The sequence below is a fragment of the Plasmodium yoelii genome (assembly GCF_900002385.2).
Source record: "Plasmodium yoelii strain 17X genome assembly, chromosome: 1".
NCBI classification, from domain to species: Eukaryota; Apicomplexa; class Aconoidasida; order Haemosporida; family Plasmodiidae; genus Plasmodium; species Plasmodium yoelii.
In genome coordinates this window covers 633,620-656,249 of record NC_036173.2, presented here as the reverse complement: position 1 = coordinate 656,249, position 22,630 = coordinate 633,620, and the positions used below count along the sequence as shown (strand labels likewise).

Sequence of the window (22,630 nt, the reverse complement as noted above, 5' to 3'; positions counted from 1 at the left end):
ATTAAATAAAATGTTCATCAAACAAAGAAATGCATTATATATTATAATGTGCATAATTCAATATAGTCTCTGATAACAAGCTTTATATAATAGGCAATTATGATATTGTATAATACGAGTTCATATATAGCCAATATCTATATTAATATATACAATATATATATTTTATTTTAATCATATTAAATATATATTAACATGCAATTGTATATATTATACTTTATGGAAAAAATGTTATATAACCCATTTCATATTAGTTTATGTCATTTTGTGGTTGTATATTTGGACTTTTGAAGTTTATCTCGTGATTAAACATATAGAGATGGCTTATATATTTAACCCACATTTACAGGCAATAAAATATGATCAAATTATAAACACATTAATAAAAATGTAGTTTTACACCAAAACATAGATTCCATAGAACAAATCTATAACTCATAGTACAGAACTCTGACCCATAAAACATGAACATCTCAACATTAAGAATATTATAATTAAAAAATAAATAAAATATATATATATTTCTTGACTTTACAACTTTATGTTTCATTATTTTATTTTATATTATATTTTATATTTTATTTTACATTTTATTTTATATTTTATTTTATATTTTATTTTATTTTATTTTATATTTTACTTATTTGTATTTTTTTATTATATATATTCTCTGTTTTACTATTAAAAGGGAATTTATAATTTGTATTCGTTTATAAAAAAATATAGGTGTCAATATTACTACCAACAAATAATTTTTATAAAATTAACAATTTGGCTAGAAAAATGTTATTTAGTAAAATTTGTATTAAAACCAATCAAAAAATCACAGAATGTTTGATTCTCATAATATAAATTTTATCATACTGTTATTATGATGAGGCAAAAAATATGGTTATTATAATAGTATTAGCTATAAATAAAATTAATTGCATTTCTCAGATTAAATTAACTATTTTAATATTTAAAAATATAATAGCCATGTTTTATATTAACAACTATGAATTATCAAAGAAATGTTGTAAGGCAAACGAACAAAAATAGCAAAAAAAATATTTTAATCTAACGTTTATATCACTATGAGCTCGTTTAATTATTAATGTAAGTATATATGGATTCCATACGTAATGGGATGTTTTATAAATTTTAGAATAAGGTTAATCAATTATAAATATAAAACATATGTATTCATAATTCTATATGTTCAAAATGTCATTTATATAATATAATTAAAACTATTAATTTTTAGATATTATGAATCATAACATTTTTGATATTCATTATTTATGAAATGTTCTGTTGTTGATGTTGTTTTGTGCTTGAATTATTTAAATTAAAAATATATTAAACTTATAAATCTGATAAAAGCATACAAAATTGTCGTTTAAATAATAATTTGTATTATTTTAAAATAAATATTTGTTTTTTACACTTTATTGGATAAAATTATTTACTTCAATTTTAATTGTGTTGTACAACTTTTCGAGTTGTTAATTTTTAATTAAAAAAAATACTAATATATATTTTAATGTTTTGTTTGTAAACTTCAAAAATGAATAAATTTTATATTCAAGTTGTTTTTTTCCTTTTAACCATCTTCGTATATGTGAACAATAAAACCCTTGCAACCGAGCGTGCTCCAAGAAAATGCACAACACTCAAATCAAAAAATAATTGTTCTATGTAAGAAAATGCAACAATATATATATACATGCATATTACATATTTCATTATGAAAATATTAAATATATGCTTGTACACCAATGTTATAAATACAATACCTTTATTTTTGTACACATTAAAAATATATTAATTTTTATCAATGATAGTTCAGAAAAAATATATGCACAAAACAAGGATCGATTATGTATCAATCCGGAAGAAACTATAAACGCAGAGGAACTTATGAACGAGGCTGTAACACATTTAGAATATCATGCTACAAGTAATGATGGTTATAAATTATGTAGAAAAAATCCTGGTAATAGTATGTTTTTTTATAAAAAAAAACATCAAAACCATACAGATGTTAAAAAAATTCAATTTAAATTTTATGATTCCGATAAGGTATCAAATTAACGAACAATATTAAAATTATAAACTAAATTAAAATTAAAAAAATGATTATAATTTATATACATATATTTCTCTTTGCTTCCATTAGTATAATGAAATAATAAACGAGTTATGGAATCCTAATCGTAGCAATTTTTTCAATAATGGCTATGTTAAAAGTATACAAAACATAAATAATTAGCCAAATTAATATATTATGTTACTATTTATTCACATTTCGTGATTTATTATTACCATTGTTATATGACACTATTTATTGTTTCCCATATTTTCAAATTTATAATATTTTATTTTACATAATGCAAAAATATTATCTTTTTTTAAAGTTACCCGTGTGTATAATCCAAATTTAGTAATGATACAACAACGTTACAAAAAAAAATTTGGACGCCGTCAAAAATATTTTTATGCTTTAGCTAAAAAGGTTGAAGTAAGTAAAACTTTCCTTTTCTATTTCGTTATAAATCATATTTTTTATATTATTCACAATAATTTATGCAATATATTTTTATTAATTTTGTAGATATCAGAAGACAAAGCTATAATTGTCATGTCTTCAGCAAATATAAATGATCACAACCCTTCCAATAAAGAATATAAAAACACAATAATAGAAAACGCAAATTTATTCACAACAGAAATTGATTCTGAAGATGATATTAGAAAAGGAAAATTAAAAAAAACTTTTGTTAACATAGCTGGATACCTCATTGAAAAAGGAAAAAGATCTGTTGATGTCATTTATATCGAATCTGTAAGCGATATCCAAATTTAATAACATAATAATTTATTTCAACAATTGTTAAAAAATAATGTTTTAAATAAATCTGCATATTTATAATGTACACTATAATTTGTAAAAAAATAAACATTTTATATATTCATCCATTTATGTTTTTTTTCTTAGATTGATGGACATTCTTCCTTTTAACAAAAATGCATTATTGGAAATGTTGTAAATGATTTTTCCCCTAACAAATAAGCACATATATATATATATACACATTTCAGCACTGTAATATTATAATGTTTATGTTAATAAAACTATTTGTTTCCATGCATAATGGTTGCTTTAAATTACCATCATAAATTGTTCTTTTGTTTTAAAAATGTTTTTTTTGTACATGATTTGTTTATATCTTTTAATATTAGGATGCATCTATATATATTCATTTTGTGAATACTACAAATATAAATGTTATTACTTATGAAGATCTTTTATTTATGATACACCTTTCATTTAATACTTATCATCCTTTTTTTGTTTACAAACATAGACATCATCCCAAGACTAAACATATAGGGATGATATATATATTTAATCACCATTTATAGAAAAATAAATATAATAAAATGTTAAACAAATTAATAAAAATATAGTTCTACACCAAAACAAAGATTCCATAGAACAAAATTATAACACACAGTACAAAACCCTAAATACTATATATACCTTATAATCTTATTAATAAATGTATCTAAATTTATTTAAAATTATTATAAATATTAAGTAAAAATGAGTAAATTCAAAATCCATCAATATATCATATATATGCATGGAAATACGGATAAATAAGATTTTGACAAATACTAAACAAGAATAATTATTTATATATTAAATTAAAATATATACTAAATCAAAATATATATTATAATGAAACAAACAATAAAATTAAATTTCATTATTCCATAAAATATGAAAAAATGTAACTTTTTATGCCATAAAATATTAAATATATTATTTTTAGCCAATTAAACAAATATAATAAAACAAAATAATGAAAAGCTATTATTCTAATTTTTTTGATTTTTTAATGTTTAATTCATAAACTTTCCACCATTTCTTAATTCCATCAAATAAGCCCCGTGTAATTAAAAGCATAAATGGAATTATAAGTCCTGATGATAGTATTATTGCCAAAAAAGTTGAACTTGTCATCATTATCTTAAATAATTTTTTTATTATTTTTTTAAACCTTCGTTTTACTTTGGGCTCCTTATAATTATTAATTGATGTAGTTTTATTATCTTTATCGTCCAATTTGTTATCTTTATCGTCCAATTTGTTATCTTTATCATCCAATTTATTATCTATAATTTTACCATCTTCGGTCTTCAAAATATTTTCAGAATTTTCCAATTTTTTAAAGTCTTCTTGTTCTGATACATAACTATTTTCATCTTTTATTATTGTTACTTTATCATGTATCGGTTGTATTCCTATTTCACTATCTCTTTTACTATCAAGCTCTTTTTTTACTTCTTCTAATTCTTTTTGAATTTCATTAATTGTTTTTCTCGTTTTCTTATTTATATTATTTAATTTCGGTAATGTATTATTTGCTTTATGATTCTTTAATTGTGAATCTATAATGGTTCGAATATATTGTATTTCTTTGTCATTACAATTGCATTCATCAAATTGATCTGCAACACTCAAAATTGATTGATAAAATTCATTTAAATCGAATTGATTGTCTGCATCTACTAATATTCTATTATTTCTAAAATTTGTTATATTATTTTTCAGGAATATGCTTCCCTCGTTTACAAAGTATAATCCCTGAGAAAAAAATAAATATTTATTAACATGTGTGTAATTAATTTGAATTGTTTAACTTAAATTTTTTACCAATACATGAAACAATAATATAAGGTTAATGCAAAACTAATAGATACGAAAACTGTAATGAAATATTATTAATAATAAAAGAAAATAATGTATAACCCGAATTTTGGGGATATTCAAAAGAACAAACAACAATTGAAAAAAAAACATATTTAAAAATACTGACTCATTTTTAGCTTTATTTATCAAATAAATGAACTAATATATGTAATTTAAAATAATGTTTATAATTTAATATTTATTCAAAAAATAGTAATATTTATTCAAAAATAGTAATATTTATTCAAAAAACAGTAATATTTATTAGTTTTTTTTTTTTTTCTAAAATTTATGAATAAATGATATATCTATAAAAAACATAATTTATTTCATTAATAATTTTTTCCATTTTCAATCGAACTAATTAATGTGTAACCATGTGATCAACTTCGTTATATTCATTACAAGTAATTATGGATATAAATATTATATTATTCCTTCAAAAAAATATTAATTTTTCTCTAAAAAATACACAATTTTTAATATTTTAATTAAAAAAAAAAATATATATATAATATATATATACATATATATTATTATATATGTATATAATAATTTCCACTAATTTTTATTTTTTGCAAATAATGTTTTAAATAATTTATAATATACCGATGTACTTAGTGATACGGGTTTAATATTTTATAACTTATATTTTCTATTATTGTTTACATATGAACACATTAAAAATATCTATTAAAATAATAAAATATTAGATACATATATATTTTATATGTAAATAAATACAAACATATAATGAAAATATTAACGAATCATCGTTGTTATTTACATTTAAATTATTTTTAATTTATTATATTTTATTGTTATATTTCTCCAATTTTAAATATTACTTAATAATATTCTATATTTTGTTTACCACTTTTTTGTAAAATTTGGTTTTCATAAATTGGTGTGTAGTAATTTTATTTATAAATATATCTAGGAATATACACCATCAAGTATATATATATATATGGTTTCTATTAAAATAGTATAAAATATTCATATTTTCAAATATAATCAAATTACAATATTAAATCATAAAAATAATACATATAGAACCAATTTATTTTTATCTCAAGTCGAAAAGTGAAATATACTTAATGCTATTAACTTTTATTTTTATTATATTTATTTAACAGATGCTACGACACCTTTTCTATTTAAACAATACAATATTTGACTTTGATAAATAATAATCAAAACCAATGAAATATTATAATTCCCTATATTAGAGAATTTATTTTATGCTTTATTATAAAATAAGAAACAAGCTCTTGACCTATATCATATATACAATACTTCTATATGTTAATAAACAAATTTGCTATTTAGTATTCTTTAAATTTATCATATAAATAATCCCTTTTTCTTTTATAAAAAAAAATTTAAAAAATTAGCAAAAAATAAATTAATAAATGTGCAGGGTCGACGTGCATAAGTTTGTATATATTTAGTAATAATAATAATAGTAATAATAGTAATAATAATAATAATATTCACAGAATTAATAAATCTTTTAGTTTTTTTTTCTCCAATTTTTTCCCCACCCAAGTGATAAATACTAACATAAAAATAGGAAAAATATATGACACATTTTTTTATTCATAATTATTTATGAAGAAAATATTTTAAAAATTGTATATTTAACAATTTTCTTCTTATTTACCTTATACATAATTGGTAGAATAATGAATATTGAGATAGCTATAGTACCAATACTCACTACATCAAATTTATTGTTTGTTACTATACACCAGTTGATGTTTTTTTGTTCATTTTAATGTCAGTTCCAGGATGTGTGTTTCCATTCTCTATGTCTGATGAATCTGTACTATATTTTGGACCATGCTTTTGTAATAAATTAGATGCATCATCTGTATTACTCTTTGCACTTTTTGAATAAACTTGTTTACATTCTTAATTTACAAATCCATCTATATAAGAATTTCTGATCATTTTTGGTGTAAGTTCTTTAATAACTGTACCTCAATTATTTATTGTATTACCCATTATGACTAAATATCTAAAGTTATCATATATTTTTTTTAAAATTGTTCATTAAATTAATATATGGACCATATTTATCAACCTTATTATATATTTTTGTATATGCTTGAGAACATTTGGTGGTAATATTTCCAATATCATTTATTGTACCACCATTTGTGTTATATTCATGAATTTTATTACATATTTGGTAAAATAGCTCATAGAACTGACTCATGTAAGCAATATTACTACTTTTCAAATAATTCTTATTACCTAATACTCTCCAATAATTATAATTGCCCATATGTCTTTCTAAAATGGAACTATGGTCTTATCTGAAGTGATATACTGATGATCATTATTTTCATCATCTTTTACATTTTTATCAATTTTATTTAATTTGTAATATAAATATCTACCAACTGTGTTAATTCTTTCGTAATTTTTTTCAAAATCGATATATCTTTTATTTTTACTTTTTTTATCATAAGGGTAATTATATTTGAATAAACCCTTACTAGAATTAAATTTGATTTCATCCACAATTTCGTTGTTAAAATATTTATTAACATTGCGAAATATTTATAAAATTAATAAAAAATATCTTAATAAAAGATATAAAAATTGTGTTTAGTCATATTTTATAGAAATATAACATCCAAAGAATGTAAAGACATATAATTTTATATAAAAATATGTGCTTACTGCCTCATTATCTATTATAATATAATTTTATTTATTATCTATATATTAGTTTTTTCATATTATTTTAATATGCAACACATATATGTTGTACTCATTTTAGTTATACACACATCTAATATCCATAAATATAGATATTCTTATTATTTAAATTCATATGGAGTAATAATACAATATTGTTAACAAAGGAATATTTTATTTATTTTTATGACAATCAACTAAATTATCTTAATTTTTTATTAGTTTGAAACATTTTTATCATATGGTAAATATCACTATTCTTAATATTATTCAGAATTATACTATCATAGAATCATGTAAAATATTGTAATAGTTTAAATAAAATGTCGCTCTTTAGAATTACATGTTTACACATAGAGAAGAAATATCTATTCTCTATATTTTTTAAATAAAATTGTTTCAAAGAACATGCTACTATAAATATATGACTACTATAATTGTTAAAAACTTATTTTAGAATGTGCAATAACTTTATTTATACAAAAATTATTTTTAATAAATAATAGTATGCTACATATGGTGTGCATCTGTTTAAAATTAAAAAACACATATTGTACATTTCAGCTTAACCTAAACAATTGCAAATTTAAATATATTATAGACATAAAATAGTTTTAGAATAGTATATATGAAATTCATATTATTCTTTTCATTATTATTAACTATTTAATAGATAATAAAATTTAAAACTAATTTTAAATTATAAAACCAATTAGATGAAATCATTTTCATTTAGGTTATTTTTGAATCCTCTACTTTATAATTTTAACAACTTCTCATGGTTTTTTAGTAATGATAAATTTTTATAAATAATATAAAACAACTTATTATTTTTATTAACATATTTATACTTAGAACCTAAATATATACTATATTATTATATATTGCATATTTTGTAATAAAATTATATTTAGTTCTATAATAGAAAAAAATATATTTTTAGGTAAAATTATAGAATTATTATTAGAATTGTTATTGTTTTTCTTGGTAGTGCTAATTCTAATATTACTACATTAAATTATTACTTATAAAAATTATAACAATAAATTTTTCATTTTATATACATTCTCAGTCTTATTATAACCTTAAGATTATATATGCATCTAACTGAATCATATAATCACAACACAGGTGTTAGTATTTAGAACATCAATATGTTATTGTTATGTTACTCTGTTCATTATTGTTATTGTTACCCTGTTCATTATTGTTATTATTACTCTGTTCATTATTATTATTCCCATTATTATTTTTTTTCTTTTCTTTTGTCTATTTACACCACTGTATATATAACGATCTAATTAGTACACTCAATATAAATACTTAATGTCGATGTATTACATTTCTCTTTTTTATTTTTTTAAAATAAATATATTAGAACATATATATTATTTCATAGAAACAGCTTTAAAATGTTGATATACAAATTTATATGCATACAATAACAAAATTATAATTCCAAACAAATTAATTACATACCTTTTCCTATATAATTTATATAATAATTATATTACGGTTCCAAAAATAAAAAATATTTCACATTCATAATAATACTAATTCTTTATATTTAATTTGTTTATTTATTAAAAAGGTTACTAAAAATAAAATATGTTATTAAAATTTATTTCCATATTCATATATTTTAATTCTAACCATTTTTAAATATAATATGTTTATACATTTTGCAATTTAATATATCTCAAAACTTTGAAATTAAAAATAATTGTTATTAATATAATGTTATATCTTTATGAAAAATAAATAAAAGCACATAAATCAATTTCTATTAATATTAATTAAAATTTTAACAAAAGTATAAAATATAAAAATCAAAAAAATAATAATAATATTTATAATAGACGTTTTAAAAAGTTATTATGACATTGAGATATATTCTTTATTAATATGCATAATATAATATAATGATTTTCATTTTTTAAATAAATAAATAAATATTGTAATATACTATTTTAATAACTCTCATATATGACTATCTAAATTTTAACCTTAAAATAGATAATGTCTATATTATACTTTATACAAATATTATTATTTATGAACAAAAATGTATACTTTCCTTTTCGTATTAATTATTATTTCTCTTTTTTGTTACAATATAAAATTTTTTTAATTATGAATTATAATAAATATATTTTATCGTTCGAAGTTATTACTATATATATATATACATATTTAATAAACATGCATAAATAAATCAATATTATAAAATTATAAAAAAGAAGCACCAAAAAAAATAAAAATAAAAGTTATGAAGCCAAATACACACATATATACACTACATATTATTTATAACCTTATTAATAAATATATTTAAAATACAAACTAAAAATATAAAAAATGCAATTAAATATAGAAAATAATATTTATATTAAGCGGATAAACATATAATTAAATATATATAGAGAGTAACTAAAAAAATGTTTTCACAATAAATGAAAAATAAAATTAATTCATCACACATTTAATGTATATCTAATTGTCTAAAAATTCAAATAATATAGCCAAAAAAATCATATTTAAACATATAAAATAATAAAAGTTGGTTATTTTTTTTGGAATTTTATTGGAACTTTTTTTTTGTAAAATTTCCACATTTTTTTTATTTGACTACCAAAAGTTTCTTTCTTTGTAAACATAAAAGGAAGTGAAGGACCAATAGTCCCAATAACTAAAATACCAATTATTATATTTACAGCCATATTTATTATTTTTTTTTTTAACGTAGTATTGATACGACCATTATATTTGGGAGTTTTATAATCTGTGAAAATAATTCTATTATATTCTCTTTCATAATTATTGAAATCAATAACCAAGATATTTCTATTATTTATTACTCGTTTAAAATGATCATATTCTGATGAAAAACTTGTTCTTTTTTTTACTGGATTATCTGAAGGTATAACCAAATCTCGCTTACATTTTATTTTATTATGATTTTTCTCTCTTGATGATTCAAATTTATCCGTAATATCATCCAATACACATACTCTATTTTCATCTATATTGTCCTTATCATCCTTTGCATTCTCCCTATCATCCTTTACATTTTCCTTATCATCATTTACATTATTCTCCTCATCAAATATATTTACTTTATCATTAAATATATGTAATTTATCATCAAATACCCATACTTGATCATCATCTATGCTTTCATCATCATCATCATCATTTATATTTTCGTTATCTTCCAATATACATACTCTATCATCAAATATACTGTCATTATCATCTATGTCATCTTTATCATTAAATATATATACTTTATAATCAAATATATTTGCTTTATCATTAAATATACTTGATTTATCGTTAAATATGTATACTGTATCATCAAATTCACTCTCCTTGTCATTAAATATATTCGCTTTGCCATTAACTATACCCGTTTTACCATTAAATATACTCGCCTTGTCATTAAATATAATCGCTTTACCATTAAATATACCCGTTTTATCATCAAACATACTTACTTTATTATCATATGTATTTGCTTTATCGTCAAATATACAATCTTTAGAATTAAATATACTCATTTTAGAATCAAATAAACTCATTTTAGAATCAAATAAACTCCTTTTAGAATTAAATAAACTCCTTTTAGAATTAAATAAACTCCTTTTAGAATTAAATAAACTCCTTTTAGAATCAAATAAACTCTTTCTAGAACCAAATAAACTCTTTTTAGAACCAAATAAACTCTTTTTAGAACCAAATAAACTCTTTTTAGAATCAAATATACTGTTTTTAGAATCAAATATACTGTTTTTAGAATCAAATATACTGTTTTTAAATTTAAATATATTGTTTTTAAATTTAAATATACTGTTTTTAGAATTAAATATACTCATTTTAGAATCGAATATGCTCATTTTAGAATCGAATATACTCATTTTAGAACCAAATAGACTGTTTTTAGAATCAAATATACTCATTTTAGAATCAAATACACAGTCTTTAGCATCATCTATATTTACACTAGCATCATTTGTATTTACATTAGCATCATTTGTATTTACATTAGCATCATTTGTATTTACACTAGCATCATTTATATTTACACTAGCATCATTTGTATTTACATTAGCATCATTTGTATTTACATTAGCATCATTTGTATTTACACTAGCATCATTTGTATTTACATTAAAATCATCTATATTTACATTAGCATATATACTTATGTCATCATCATCTATACTTGCAGTATCGTCATCTATATATAATATATCATCATCTATACTTACATGACCATCATCTATATATAATATGACATCATCTATACATAATCTTTTATTATCGACATTTGCTCCTTTATCATTTACATCTTCCTTTTTATCATTTACATCTGCCTTTTTATCATTTACATCTGCCCTTTTATCATTTACATCTGCCTTTTTATCATTTACATCTGTCTTTTTACCATTTACATCTGCCTTTTTATCATTTACATCTGCCCTTTTATCATTTACATCTGCCTTTTTATCATTTACATCTGCCCTTTTATCATTTACATCTGCCTTTTTATCATTTACATCTGTCTTTTTACCATTTACATCTGCCTTTTTATCATTTACATCTGCCCTTTTATCATTTACATCTGCCTTTTTATCATTTACATCTGCCCTTTTATCATTTACATCTGCCTTTTTATCATTTACATCTGTCCTTTTATCATTTACATCTGCTCTTTTATTATCGACTTTTGCTATTTCATTATATATACTTGCTCCTTTACCATCTATACTTGCTCTTTTATTGCTTACATTTGCTCTTTTATTATCGACTTTTGCTATTTCATTATATATACTTGCTCCTTTACCATCTATACTTGCTCTTTTATTGCTTACATCTGCTCCTTTACCATCTATACTTGCTCTTTTATTGCTCACATCTGCTCCTTTACCATCTATACTTGGTTTTTTATCATTTACATCTGCTCTTTTATTACCGACTTTTGCTAGTTCATTATATATGCTTGCCCTTTTATTGCTTACATCTGATCCTTTACCATCTATGCTTGCTCTTTTATTGCTTACATCTGATCCTTTACCATCTATGCTTGCCCTTTTATTGCTTACATCTGCTCTTTTATCATATACACTTAGTAGTTCATCATCTACGCTTGTTATTTCATCAATTTCACTTGCTTGCCCATCATCTACATAGTTATCAATATCTGTATAATCCAAATCATCTTCACATATTTCTGTTTCTTTATATTTATTTTTATTTCTATATTTTTCGTTATTTTCACGCAACTTTACAATATGTTCGTTATATTTTTCACCCTGTGTTTCACCGCATTCTTCATGTTCATCTTTCATAGATGCAATACTCATAACGGATTCGTAAAAATAATTTACATCTAATTCATGTTTTGAACCTTTTAATATTCTATCATTTCTAAAAACTGTTGAATTTGTTTGAGAATATACATTTTGTCCTTTTCTTATATCGTATAAAATCTGAAAACAAATAAGAATTACATCAACATATACTTATATATTTACATATAATCATTAATTTTGATTGCATTTTAAATATAAATATTTTATCATCATCATCATATTATAATAATATAAAACTCATACAAAATAAATAATATATGTACGATAAAAAATAACCATATTTTCATTAATCAAATAAATTATGAACAACTTACATTTTTTGGATATTCAAAGGAACAAATAATAACCTGAAATATCACAATTTTTTTTAAAATATTAAATGGTTCCATTTTTAATTTTATCTATTCATTGAATAACATATATACATAAAAATTGTTGGAATGATGGAATTTTTATATCCTAATATAATTATATCTATTTTTCATTATTGCAAAATTTGTTAAGAAATTATTATATAGGAACAATACAATTAGTTGTGGTATGTATTTATCCGTTCATTCATCCATCCATTCATCCATTCATTCATTTTATATGTTATTTATAGAATCTGTTAAGGTAGTTATTAAAAAATTCACAAATTTCACAAATTTCACTAAATTCACTAAATTCGCTAAAATATTTATCATATAATTATTTTTTAGGTATATTAAATTATTTTTAAACATGAATCAACATTCTTGCAATATATTCAATACTTCAACATTGCAATTATAAAAATATTGTAAATAAATAATTTCGAGTTAATCATATTTTCTTTGTAATTTTTTTTTATAAAACTACTTGAGAAAAAATTATAATTTAAATATTGATTTATTAATCAATTTTAATTCTTTATAATTTTTTTTTTTCTATTTGTGTATATCTCACCTAAATATAATTCCAAATATTATTACTATTATTTTGCTATTATTTTATATTATTATTTTGCTATATTTTATATTATTATTTTACTATTATTATTATTATTATTATTAAATAATACGGAATACATATGCAGTGACAAAATATACTATACTATGTTATACATACTATATTATAGCCTGAAAAAAAAACGCCATTTTTATTTATATTTAAATAAATTTCCATTTTATTTCAGTTATATATTATATTATTTAAGGCCTATATCTTATAATATAATATTTTCATACTGAAAGCAAAAAATGTATCCTTTGACTTTTTATGTTCATAAAGAACTTTTACAATCTTATATACTTTAAATATATAAATAATTAAAAATACATTATTAAAAAATTCTTAAAACGATTTATTTTATTTTATTTTATTTCATTTTATATGATATTGTTACATTTGCTATATTCATAATTTTTAGGATACCTTCACAAATAAAACACATTTTTATTTAAATTATATAATAAGTTTACATTATTTACCCTTTCTAAATAAATGAATATAATAAAAATTATTATCTTTTCTAAAATATAAAAAATATATAATTATTAATAGAGTTGATATTATATTGTTTCTATATTTAATTCTATAGAACAACACAAAAATATATATAAATTGTTTTAACCTGTTTTAGTAAATTCTAATTATATGTCCACTATCGAATAACGATATTTTTCTAATTTCATTTTTCATAGACATAATAATTTTAATTAAAATGTTAATATTCTTCCTGATTAAATTTCGAAAATTATTAGCATTATAATAAGCAAACAAGTTAAAAATAAAAATAATCGAAAAATTATAAAATCTAGAGAGTTGGGAAATTCTAAAAAAATTTAGAATATTTTATTATAATATTAAAAAAAATAATGACAAAAATAGTGACAACGTTTTATGTTATCATCCATTCTCTTAAAAGACGAAAAAATAATTTATGTTAAATATCTTAAAATGTATACTATATATAAATACTAGGTTAATTGTATATACCCTTTAATTATCCAAAAACAAAAAAAAAACAATAAAAAATGTTAAAAACAAAAAGCCCTTAATCATATCAAAATATTGATAATCTTTTATTTAAGAGTTCATATAAATAATTAAGTAAATTATATTGCATGCATAAATCGGTATAACCTGAATCGATTCAATATATTTTTATTGTTGTTTTAATATAAACATATAATTTATATATATATATATATATATATATATATATATATATATATATTTTTTCTTTTTTGCCTTAAATAAAATAAAAGTACTAATTTTTATTTTAACATAATTGAGGGAATAACATTAAAAATTGTATAGAATATTTAAGCAATATTTTTAAATTTAATTGTGAAAAAAACTATTTTACTAATTTAATAATCCTCACAAAATCGAAAGTTGTAGTGGCTTAATTTGAGTTAGAGAGTCGTAAATAGATAAATTTTTTTTTTAAATTAGAGAAAAATATATTGTGTATATATAACAATATATCCAGATTTGTTTCGTTATATAAACACAATTACTATAACAGTTATACAAATGTAATATTTTTTTTAATTTATTTTAATAACAATTTTTTAAATATATAAATTTGGGGCAAAGAATATTAGACTAAAATATATTTGTCTTGAGTTACCATTAGAGCTATTATCAAAATTATCAAAATTATCAAAATTATCACAATCATCAAAATCATACACAAAATAATTAATTTATATACAGAAATACATATAACATTTTTAAGCCATTTTAATATATAACAAGTCTATTCATTTTTATGCAATTTTTAATGAAAAAAAAAAAATGAATCAATATTAATTATCTCATGTAAAATTGATAAATGTAAGCAAACATAACATATATATATTTATAGAAAAAAAATGAAAAATAAACAAAATGAAGATATAAATTACCATATAAATAATGAAAAGAATCAATATAAAATTGGAAAAAAATCAACACTAAAAATGGAAGTATATGAACAAAAATGTATAAGCAATAATAATAAATTTTCAAAACATGCAAATATTTTATTAAATGCTGAAAATTATATTAATAAATTACGAAATAAAGCAAATAATTTTTATTTTATTTATGTAATAGTTACAACAATACATTTATTAATATATGCAAATAGAGGAATATTATCAGGATCATATGATTATTTATCATCATATTTTAAACAAATATATCCACAAGGAAATGTAGATGTGCATATAGGCTTTTTAGTATCTGTATTTATATATGGCATAAGTATAAATTCAATCATATCTGGATCTTTAGCATATAAAAATGATCCCTTTAAAATAACCACACTATTTTTATTTCAAACTGCAATCGCATTAACATTAACTAGTATATTTTTTGTTATCAAATCATATTATGGTTTAATTTTTAGTAGATTTTTTTGTGGTTTTAGTGAAGCCGCATTTGTTACTATTATACCACCATTGATATTTTCATATTCTAAACATAAAGCTGGAGCATGGATTAGCATATTTTATATGATGTGCCCATTAGGTACATGTTTAGGTTATTTATTAGCTCCTATATTATCAATTATAAAAATAACTATTCCTCACATATTTGCATCATCAAGTATATTTTTAATAGGACTATCATTTATTTGTTGCCTTTTTAATGAAAAAATTTTAAAAAAAAATGAATATGAAAAAAATAAAAACAATACAAATATTATTAAAGATCACGATATTAATTTGGAACATGATGGTTCATCAACAAATGGAAATTCAGACAAATATAATGAACAAAAAAATATTACGGAAAATAATTTAAACATTACAGAAAATAGTTTAAACATCACAACTAATAAAAATGATAATATCAACAATAAATATCTAGAAATTGAATTAGATAATTGTATTGAAGCATTAGATGATGAACAAACAGAATCAAATTTATATTCCCTATTATATAATAATTTATCTAATATTGCTTTTTTATTAGCAGTTCTTGCTTTAACTGCTCATATGGATATAACATCATGCCATTTGGTATATGGGCCAACAATTTTATATACTTATGGTATTTATCCATCATATAAAATATCTGTAATTGTTTGTAGTATAGCAGCTTGCTTATCTTCAATAATAGGTACAATATTGGGAGGATATTTAGTTGATTACAATAATTTAAATATACATGATATTGATAAAAATTATGAACATATTAAAAATAATAAAAATATAAATAAACTATATAAAAGAGATTTTCTTGTTTATAAATTTATCAAGTTAATATCATTTTCTCTTTTAATTGTTACAATTATTGGAAGTATATGTATGATGGTTGCCCCATTTATTAAAAACGCATACATATTTACAACTCTCTTATTTGTTGGATATACTTCTTTATTCGCATTATCGGTATGATATATCATCAAAATTTAATTGAACTAACATTAGCTAACTTTTTCTTTTCATTATGAAAAAGTTCCATGAAAACGACTATTCATTTTTTTTTTTTTTTTTTTTTTTTAGCCAGGACAACATATATTAGTTATGGCTGCTTTCCCTAAAAACTTGAGACCATTTTCTGTTGGATTGTCTTCATTTTTATCACATATATTGGGGTAATTCTTAAAGTTCAACAAAATCAAATAAATACTCATTATTATTATTACTTTATATATATATGTATATTTTTTTTTTATTTATTTTTTTTTTTTTTTATAGTGATATACCATGGGTTATTATCATCGGGAAAATCAAGGGAACGCTCGCTCCAGATTGTGTTGTTACCATCAATGTAATAATTATATTCATGCATCTATTTTGCATCTTAAGGAATGTTTTACATATTGCACATGTTGCACATGTTGTGCATATTGTACATATTTTTACATATTGCACATATACATTTCCCCCAATCTTTTACATACTCATTGCAGAGCGAAGTTACAGATGCTTGCCGTAGCCAAAGTAGTGGTTTATTAATAACATTGATGATCATGTCATCCAAAATGATTATAATAATAATGGGGACGTTTTTACTTTACATTTATTCGAAGAAAAAAATGACCAAATATAAAAATATGCGATTTGTTTCGTAAATAAATAAATATGTATATATATATATATATATATATGTATGTGCATACTGATTAATATTGCCTAGTTTGTTACATATAGATACCCAATTAAGTTTATACACAATTATTATTATATAATATGTGCATATATATAATTAACTATTTGTTTTTTCTTTGTCTTATTTTTGTTGTTGTTTATAAATAGTACATATTCTAGTATTTAATTATATTTCTTTATGTCTTGTTAATTCGTATTTTTTTAGCTGTCAATAATTGTCTTTTGTTTTATTTTTCATATTTTTTTATTCATATATAATACATTAGTTCTTGTTTGTTTAAAGATATTGTTATCATGTGTTCGCAATAAGTTCATGCTAAATAAATACGTTTCCGTTGTCTATGAATAGTTTTAACTATTTTATATGTACATATACATATATACAATTTGTGTTTCAGTTAATTTATGATTCTATATGTATACAAACTATATACTGCTCCTATATGTTTTGTTTATTTTACATGTAATTACTATTTGTTTCATTTTTAAATAAACCAAATAACTATATCCAATTTATTGGTAAATTGGTTATCCAATGTTTTGGATATTTAAAAGATTATTGTCAAACTTAGATTATTGTTTTTTATATCATTACTTTTTTACAACATCATTGATAGAAATAGCAAAATGAAAATGAACCATATTTTCAAATTAAAAAAAAAAATTGAAATTTAATCTTTATACTACTATATCGTCTGAATAACCCATATTACCATTTTATTAAATATGTACAGATATATATTCCTATTTTATATAACACCGATTAGACTTATAAAATTCGAAAATAACAATAGCAAATCGAAATATTTATTTTTATCCAAATTGTGATATATTATTTTTTTTATTTTTTATTTTTTCTCTTATTCCCACCCACAATGATGTCTCAACTATTTTGAGGAAAAATATTGTCGTTCATGATGGCAAAATAAATAATGCCTATTTTGGCCTTTTTTTTATTTTCATTTTTACAAAAAAAAACAATATTTTAACAACTTAATGTTTTACAAAATATCCACATTAATATTTATTCTTCGCGTTTCAGGCCAAACGCAATTATATATTTTTATTTTTAATTTGTAGGAATCGGGAAAATAAAATTTAAATGGTAACAAAATAATAGCTGTAATAATACGTTATAATATATATTTTTTTTTATTTTTTATTTTTTTATTTATTTTTTTTTTATTTTTTTTTTCGCCATTACTCTCCCATTTAAATTTCACCAAAAATAATAAATGAAATAAAATGGGATTGATATTTGATAAAAAATAAATAACAAAATAAACCAAAAAAATGACCAAAAAATGACCAAAAAATGACCAAAAAATAACAAAAAAAATAACAAACAAAATAACCAAAAAAATAACAAAAAAAAATGTTTTCAAATGCAATAAAATTAGAAAACTTGAATGATTATTTGAACGATGCTGAAGAATGTATAAAGCCATTTTTATATACGTCAAATGTTAATGAAAATAAAATAGAGAAACCTAATTTGATTAATATTAATAAGAAAAAAAATATAAAAAATGTAAAAAACAAAAACAATAATGAGAGAGGTGAAATTTCATTAACTGATTGTTTGGCATGTAGTGGATGTGTTACTAATGAAGAAACAAATTTTTTAAAAAATCAAAATGCCATTGAGATATTAAATAATTTAAAAAAAAAAAAAATTAACATTATTTCGTTATCATTACAAAGTTTAACAGCCTTGTCTGTATATTATAAATTGCCAATTTATACAACTCAAAAAAAATTATGTTTTTTTTTTAAATCACTAAATTTTGACTATGTTTATGATTCATCTTTAAGTGAATTAATTGCATTAGATCAAGCAAAACAAGAATTCCTTTCATATTTTTATAAAAAAAATCCAGAATTATATGAACAGACAAATTCTAAAATTGATACCACACACACATTTAGGAATGATGCCAAATTGGGGGATAAACCATTTGAAGGAGTCTTAAAAAAAATTAAAAATAAAGTAATAAATAATGAAAAAAAAAGAGAAAAAGATAATACTAATCAATCTCAATATAATCAAAAAAATAAACCCATAAAACTTAATAATGACAAGGAAATATTAAATGATTATGAATCTTCGCCTGATAATAAATGGGATGAAAGATATCCAGTAATATGTTCACATTGTACTGGTAGTGTTATATATGGAGAAAAAAAACTTGATGATAATTTATTAAACGCATTTAGTAAATTAAGAAGTAGTCAAGATATACAAGGAATCATTTTAAAACTGTTACATGTTCAGAATAATTTGTATACATATCCTTTACTCAAAAAACAACTTATTAACACATTCTTTGATACGTATAAGTATAAATTAAAATTTATAAAAAGCTTCGAGAAATATTACCTAAAAAATAGCAAGCTATTAAAAAGTGCAAAAGAAAACGAAAAGGAAAAAGAAAACGAAAAGGGAAAAGAAAACGAAAACGACCCAACAAATTCAACCCAAACTTACGAACATGCCCCTGTCTCAATTTATGAAATAAACCACGTTTATTTGTTATATTGCTTTGATAAAAAATTGGAATCACAAAGAAATCATATTTCACAAAAAGATGCTATTGATAAAAATATAGCAAAATATTTGAACTACTTTAATTTGAACTGCTTTAATTTGAACTGCTTTAATATGAACGATGTAGATAATCGTGGGGATATAAATAATTTTTATAACAAAACTACGAAAACAAATTTAGCAAACGATTTTTATTCTGTGGATTCAGTTTTAACCACTATAGAACTTGTTGAATTAATTAATAAATTGCAAATAAATTTTTATGCATTACCTGAAATAAATATTGATAATATTTATTCCCTTTTTGAAAAAATAAACAAATTTCAATTATCAAATAATAATATAAATATTGATATCACAAATACTATGGATATAAAAAATTTTAAAGAAAAAAAAAAAAAAAAAAAAATACAAAATAATTTTGATGAAAATACTGTATTAAATAAAGATACAAATTTTAGCGAATCTCTACATTTTATTTATAAAAATATGTCTGATAAAATAATTCGATGTAGTAATAAAAATAATATTTCAATGGGTTATGGAGAAGAAATATTCAAATATGTATGTAATGAAATTTATGGTTTTAATATAAATGAAAATAATTTTATTTTCAAATATAATGACATAATTGTATTTTCTTTATATGAAAACGATATTTGTGTGTTCAGAGTTGTTTTATCATATGGTTTTAAAAGTATGTATAGTGTTTTAAAAAAAATAAAAGAAGAAAAATATATAAAGAGAAAAGAAATAAAAAAAAATGTTGAAAAAATATACAATATCAAAATTACATATAATCTTCATTTTAATGGTCAAATTGATTATGTCGAATTAATGGCTTGTGAAAAAGGATGCCTTTTTGGATGTGCACAAAATATTTTCGATGAATATAGTATTCCTGATTTTTCTACATGTTCATGTTATAATCTTAATATTTTTAAAAAAGTTGCTGAGCAAACTATCATACAAAATTTTGATTTTCTTTCCATAGAAAATACTAATAAAAATTCATTTTCAAAAAATGACGAAATACCAAATTATATATCCTGTTCAAGTAGCCAACATAAAACATCTTATATAAATAAATTACCATCTACCCAAATTAAATATAATGAAAATAAAAAAACTGATAAAGAAAAATTATTTCAAGTTTTATATAACCAAATTCATAATGACGAATATACAAAATATGTTAATTCAAAAGAATCCACAAAAAATTTAACTGTTAACTCATTTTTAAACAATCTTTTTAACATTTTTAACACAAAAACTTTTCATATATTTAAAACCACTTTAACTTCAAAAAAGAAAATGGACATAATTAATTGGTAGTTGCGATAATGATCAATTTTCCACATGCCACGCAATTTGTCTATACATAATACGTAATACATACATTGTTTTTATTTATTCATTTTTAAATAATAAGCATACTTGTTTTGTCTTTATACAAATTATGTGATATTTATTCTTGTTTATTATTGCTTTATTTGCATTCTTACTTCTTTAATTTGTTCGTTTTTATTTTAATTCATTCTATTATAACACTTAATTAACCGCTTATTTATTTTATTTTATTTTTTTGTAACATTTTTAATACGTACATAAATTCATGTACATATGTGTGTGCAATCAACATCCTACCCTATTTTGTAATCCTCATTAATGTTTCAAATTTATTAAGAAAAATTTTACCAAAGAAAAATATAATATACTAACCAAATATGTATCTCACAAAAATTAATATTACTTTTGCTTTTTACACCCAAACAAAATAGTATTCCCCCCCCATAAAAACTATATATAATCCTTTTAAGTAGCAAATATTTTCAATTTTTTGTATTTTTTTTTCACATACGCTAAGTTATATATATATATATATGTAACACCAATATTGTTGCAAAATACAAATAGCTAAAAAAAAATAACTATATCAATAATCATAATAAAATAATAAAAAAAAACAGCCATAAAATTAATTTTTATAATTTAAAAATAACGAAAAAAATATATTATTTTGCCATCAATTTTATGTGCAATTTTTTGCATTTTTTTTTACCAAAATTTGAATAATTTAATATGAAGAAATCATAACTTTTTGTATTGTCTTATTTTTTCCTAATGTTAAAATATTTAAACTTTTTATAACATATATGCACATGTCTGTATTTCCATCTTT

The 22,630-nt window shown here is 20.4% G+C and overlaps 5 protein-coding genes and 1 pseudogene across 5 annotated transcripts, besides 1 other annotated feature; 3 read left to right on the top strand and 3 right to left on the bottom strand.

The window, feature by feature from the left end:
* Positions 1-1,549: 1,549 nt before the first annotated feature.
* Positions 1,550-3,004, top strand: PY17X_0114500 (fam-a protein; the record flags this gene model as incomplete). Its single annotated transcript, XM_022957861.1, has 6 exons — positions 1,550-1,680; positions 1,827-2,025; positions 2,162-2,231; positions 2,400-2,503; positions 2,597-2,827; positions 2,981-3,004. 6 exons carry the CDS (start codon positions 1,550-1,552, stop codon positions 3,002-3,004), a joined length of 759 nt encoding a protein of 252 aa, XP_022811277.1.
* Positions 3,005-3,862: 858 nt separating this feature from the next.
* PY17X_0114400 (fam-b protein) lies at positions 3,863-4,852 on the bottom strand (the record flags this gene model as incomplete). Its single annotated transcript, XM_022957860.1, has 2 exons — positions 3,863-4,636; positions 4,802-4,852. 2 exons carry the CDS (start codon positions 4,850-4,852, stop codon positions 3,863-3,865), a joined length of 825 nt encoding a protein of 274 aa, XP_022811276.1.
* A 1,405-nt stretch (positions 4,853-6,257) lies between these two features.
* Positions 6,258-7,312, bottom strand: PY17X_0114300 (annotated as a pseudogene).
* Positions 6,258-7,312: a sequence feature (YIR protein, pseudogene;~PIR protein, pseudogene).
* Positions 7,313-10,017: 2,705 nt separating this feature from the next.
* Positions 10,018-13,217, bottom strand: PY17X_0114200 (fam-b protein; the record flags this gene model as incomplete). Its single annotated transcript, XM_722897.3, has 2 exons — positions 10,018-12,945; positions 13,143-13,217. The coding sequence occupies 2 exons, from the start codon at positions 13,215-13,217 to the stop codon at positions 10,018-10,020; spliced, it is 3,003 nt and encodes a 1,000-aa protein (XP_727990.3).
* A 2,454-nt stretch (positions 13,218-15,671) lies between these two features.
* On the top strand, positions 15,672-17,863 carry PY17X_0114100 (major facilitator superfamily-related transporter, putative; the record flags this gene model as incomplete). Its single annotated transcript, XM_720901.1, has 4 exons — positions 15,672-17,177; positions 17,292-17,383; positions 17,487-17,559; positions 17,702-17,863. 4 exons carry the CDS (start codon positions 15,672-15,674, stop codon positions 17,861-17,863), a joined length of 1,833 nt encoding a protein of 610 aa, XP_725994.1.
* A 1,412-nt stretch (positions 17,864-19,275) lies between these two features.
* Positions 19,276-21,783, top strand: PY17X_0114000 (cytosolic Fe-S cluster assembly factor NAR1, putative; the record flags this gene model as incomplete). The annotated part of the gene is made up of 1 exon (XM_022957859.1): positions 19,276-21,783. The coding sequence occupies one exon, from the start codon at positions 19,276-19,278 to the stop codon at positions 21,781-21,783; it is 2,508 nt and encodes an 835-aa protein (XP_022811275.1).
* Between the last annotated feature and the right edge of the window lie 847 nt (positions 21,784-22,630).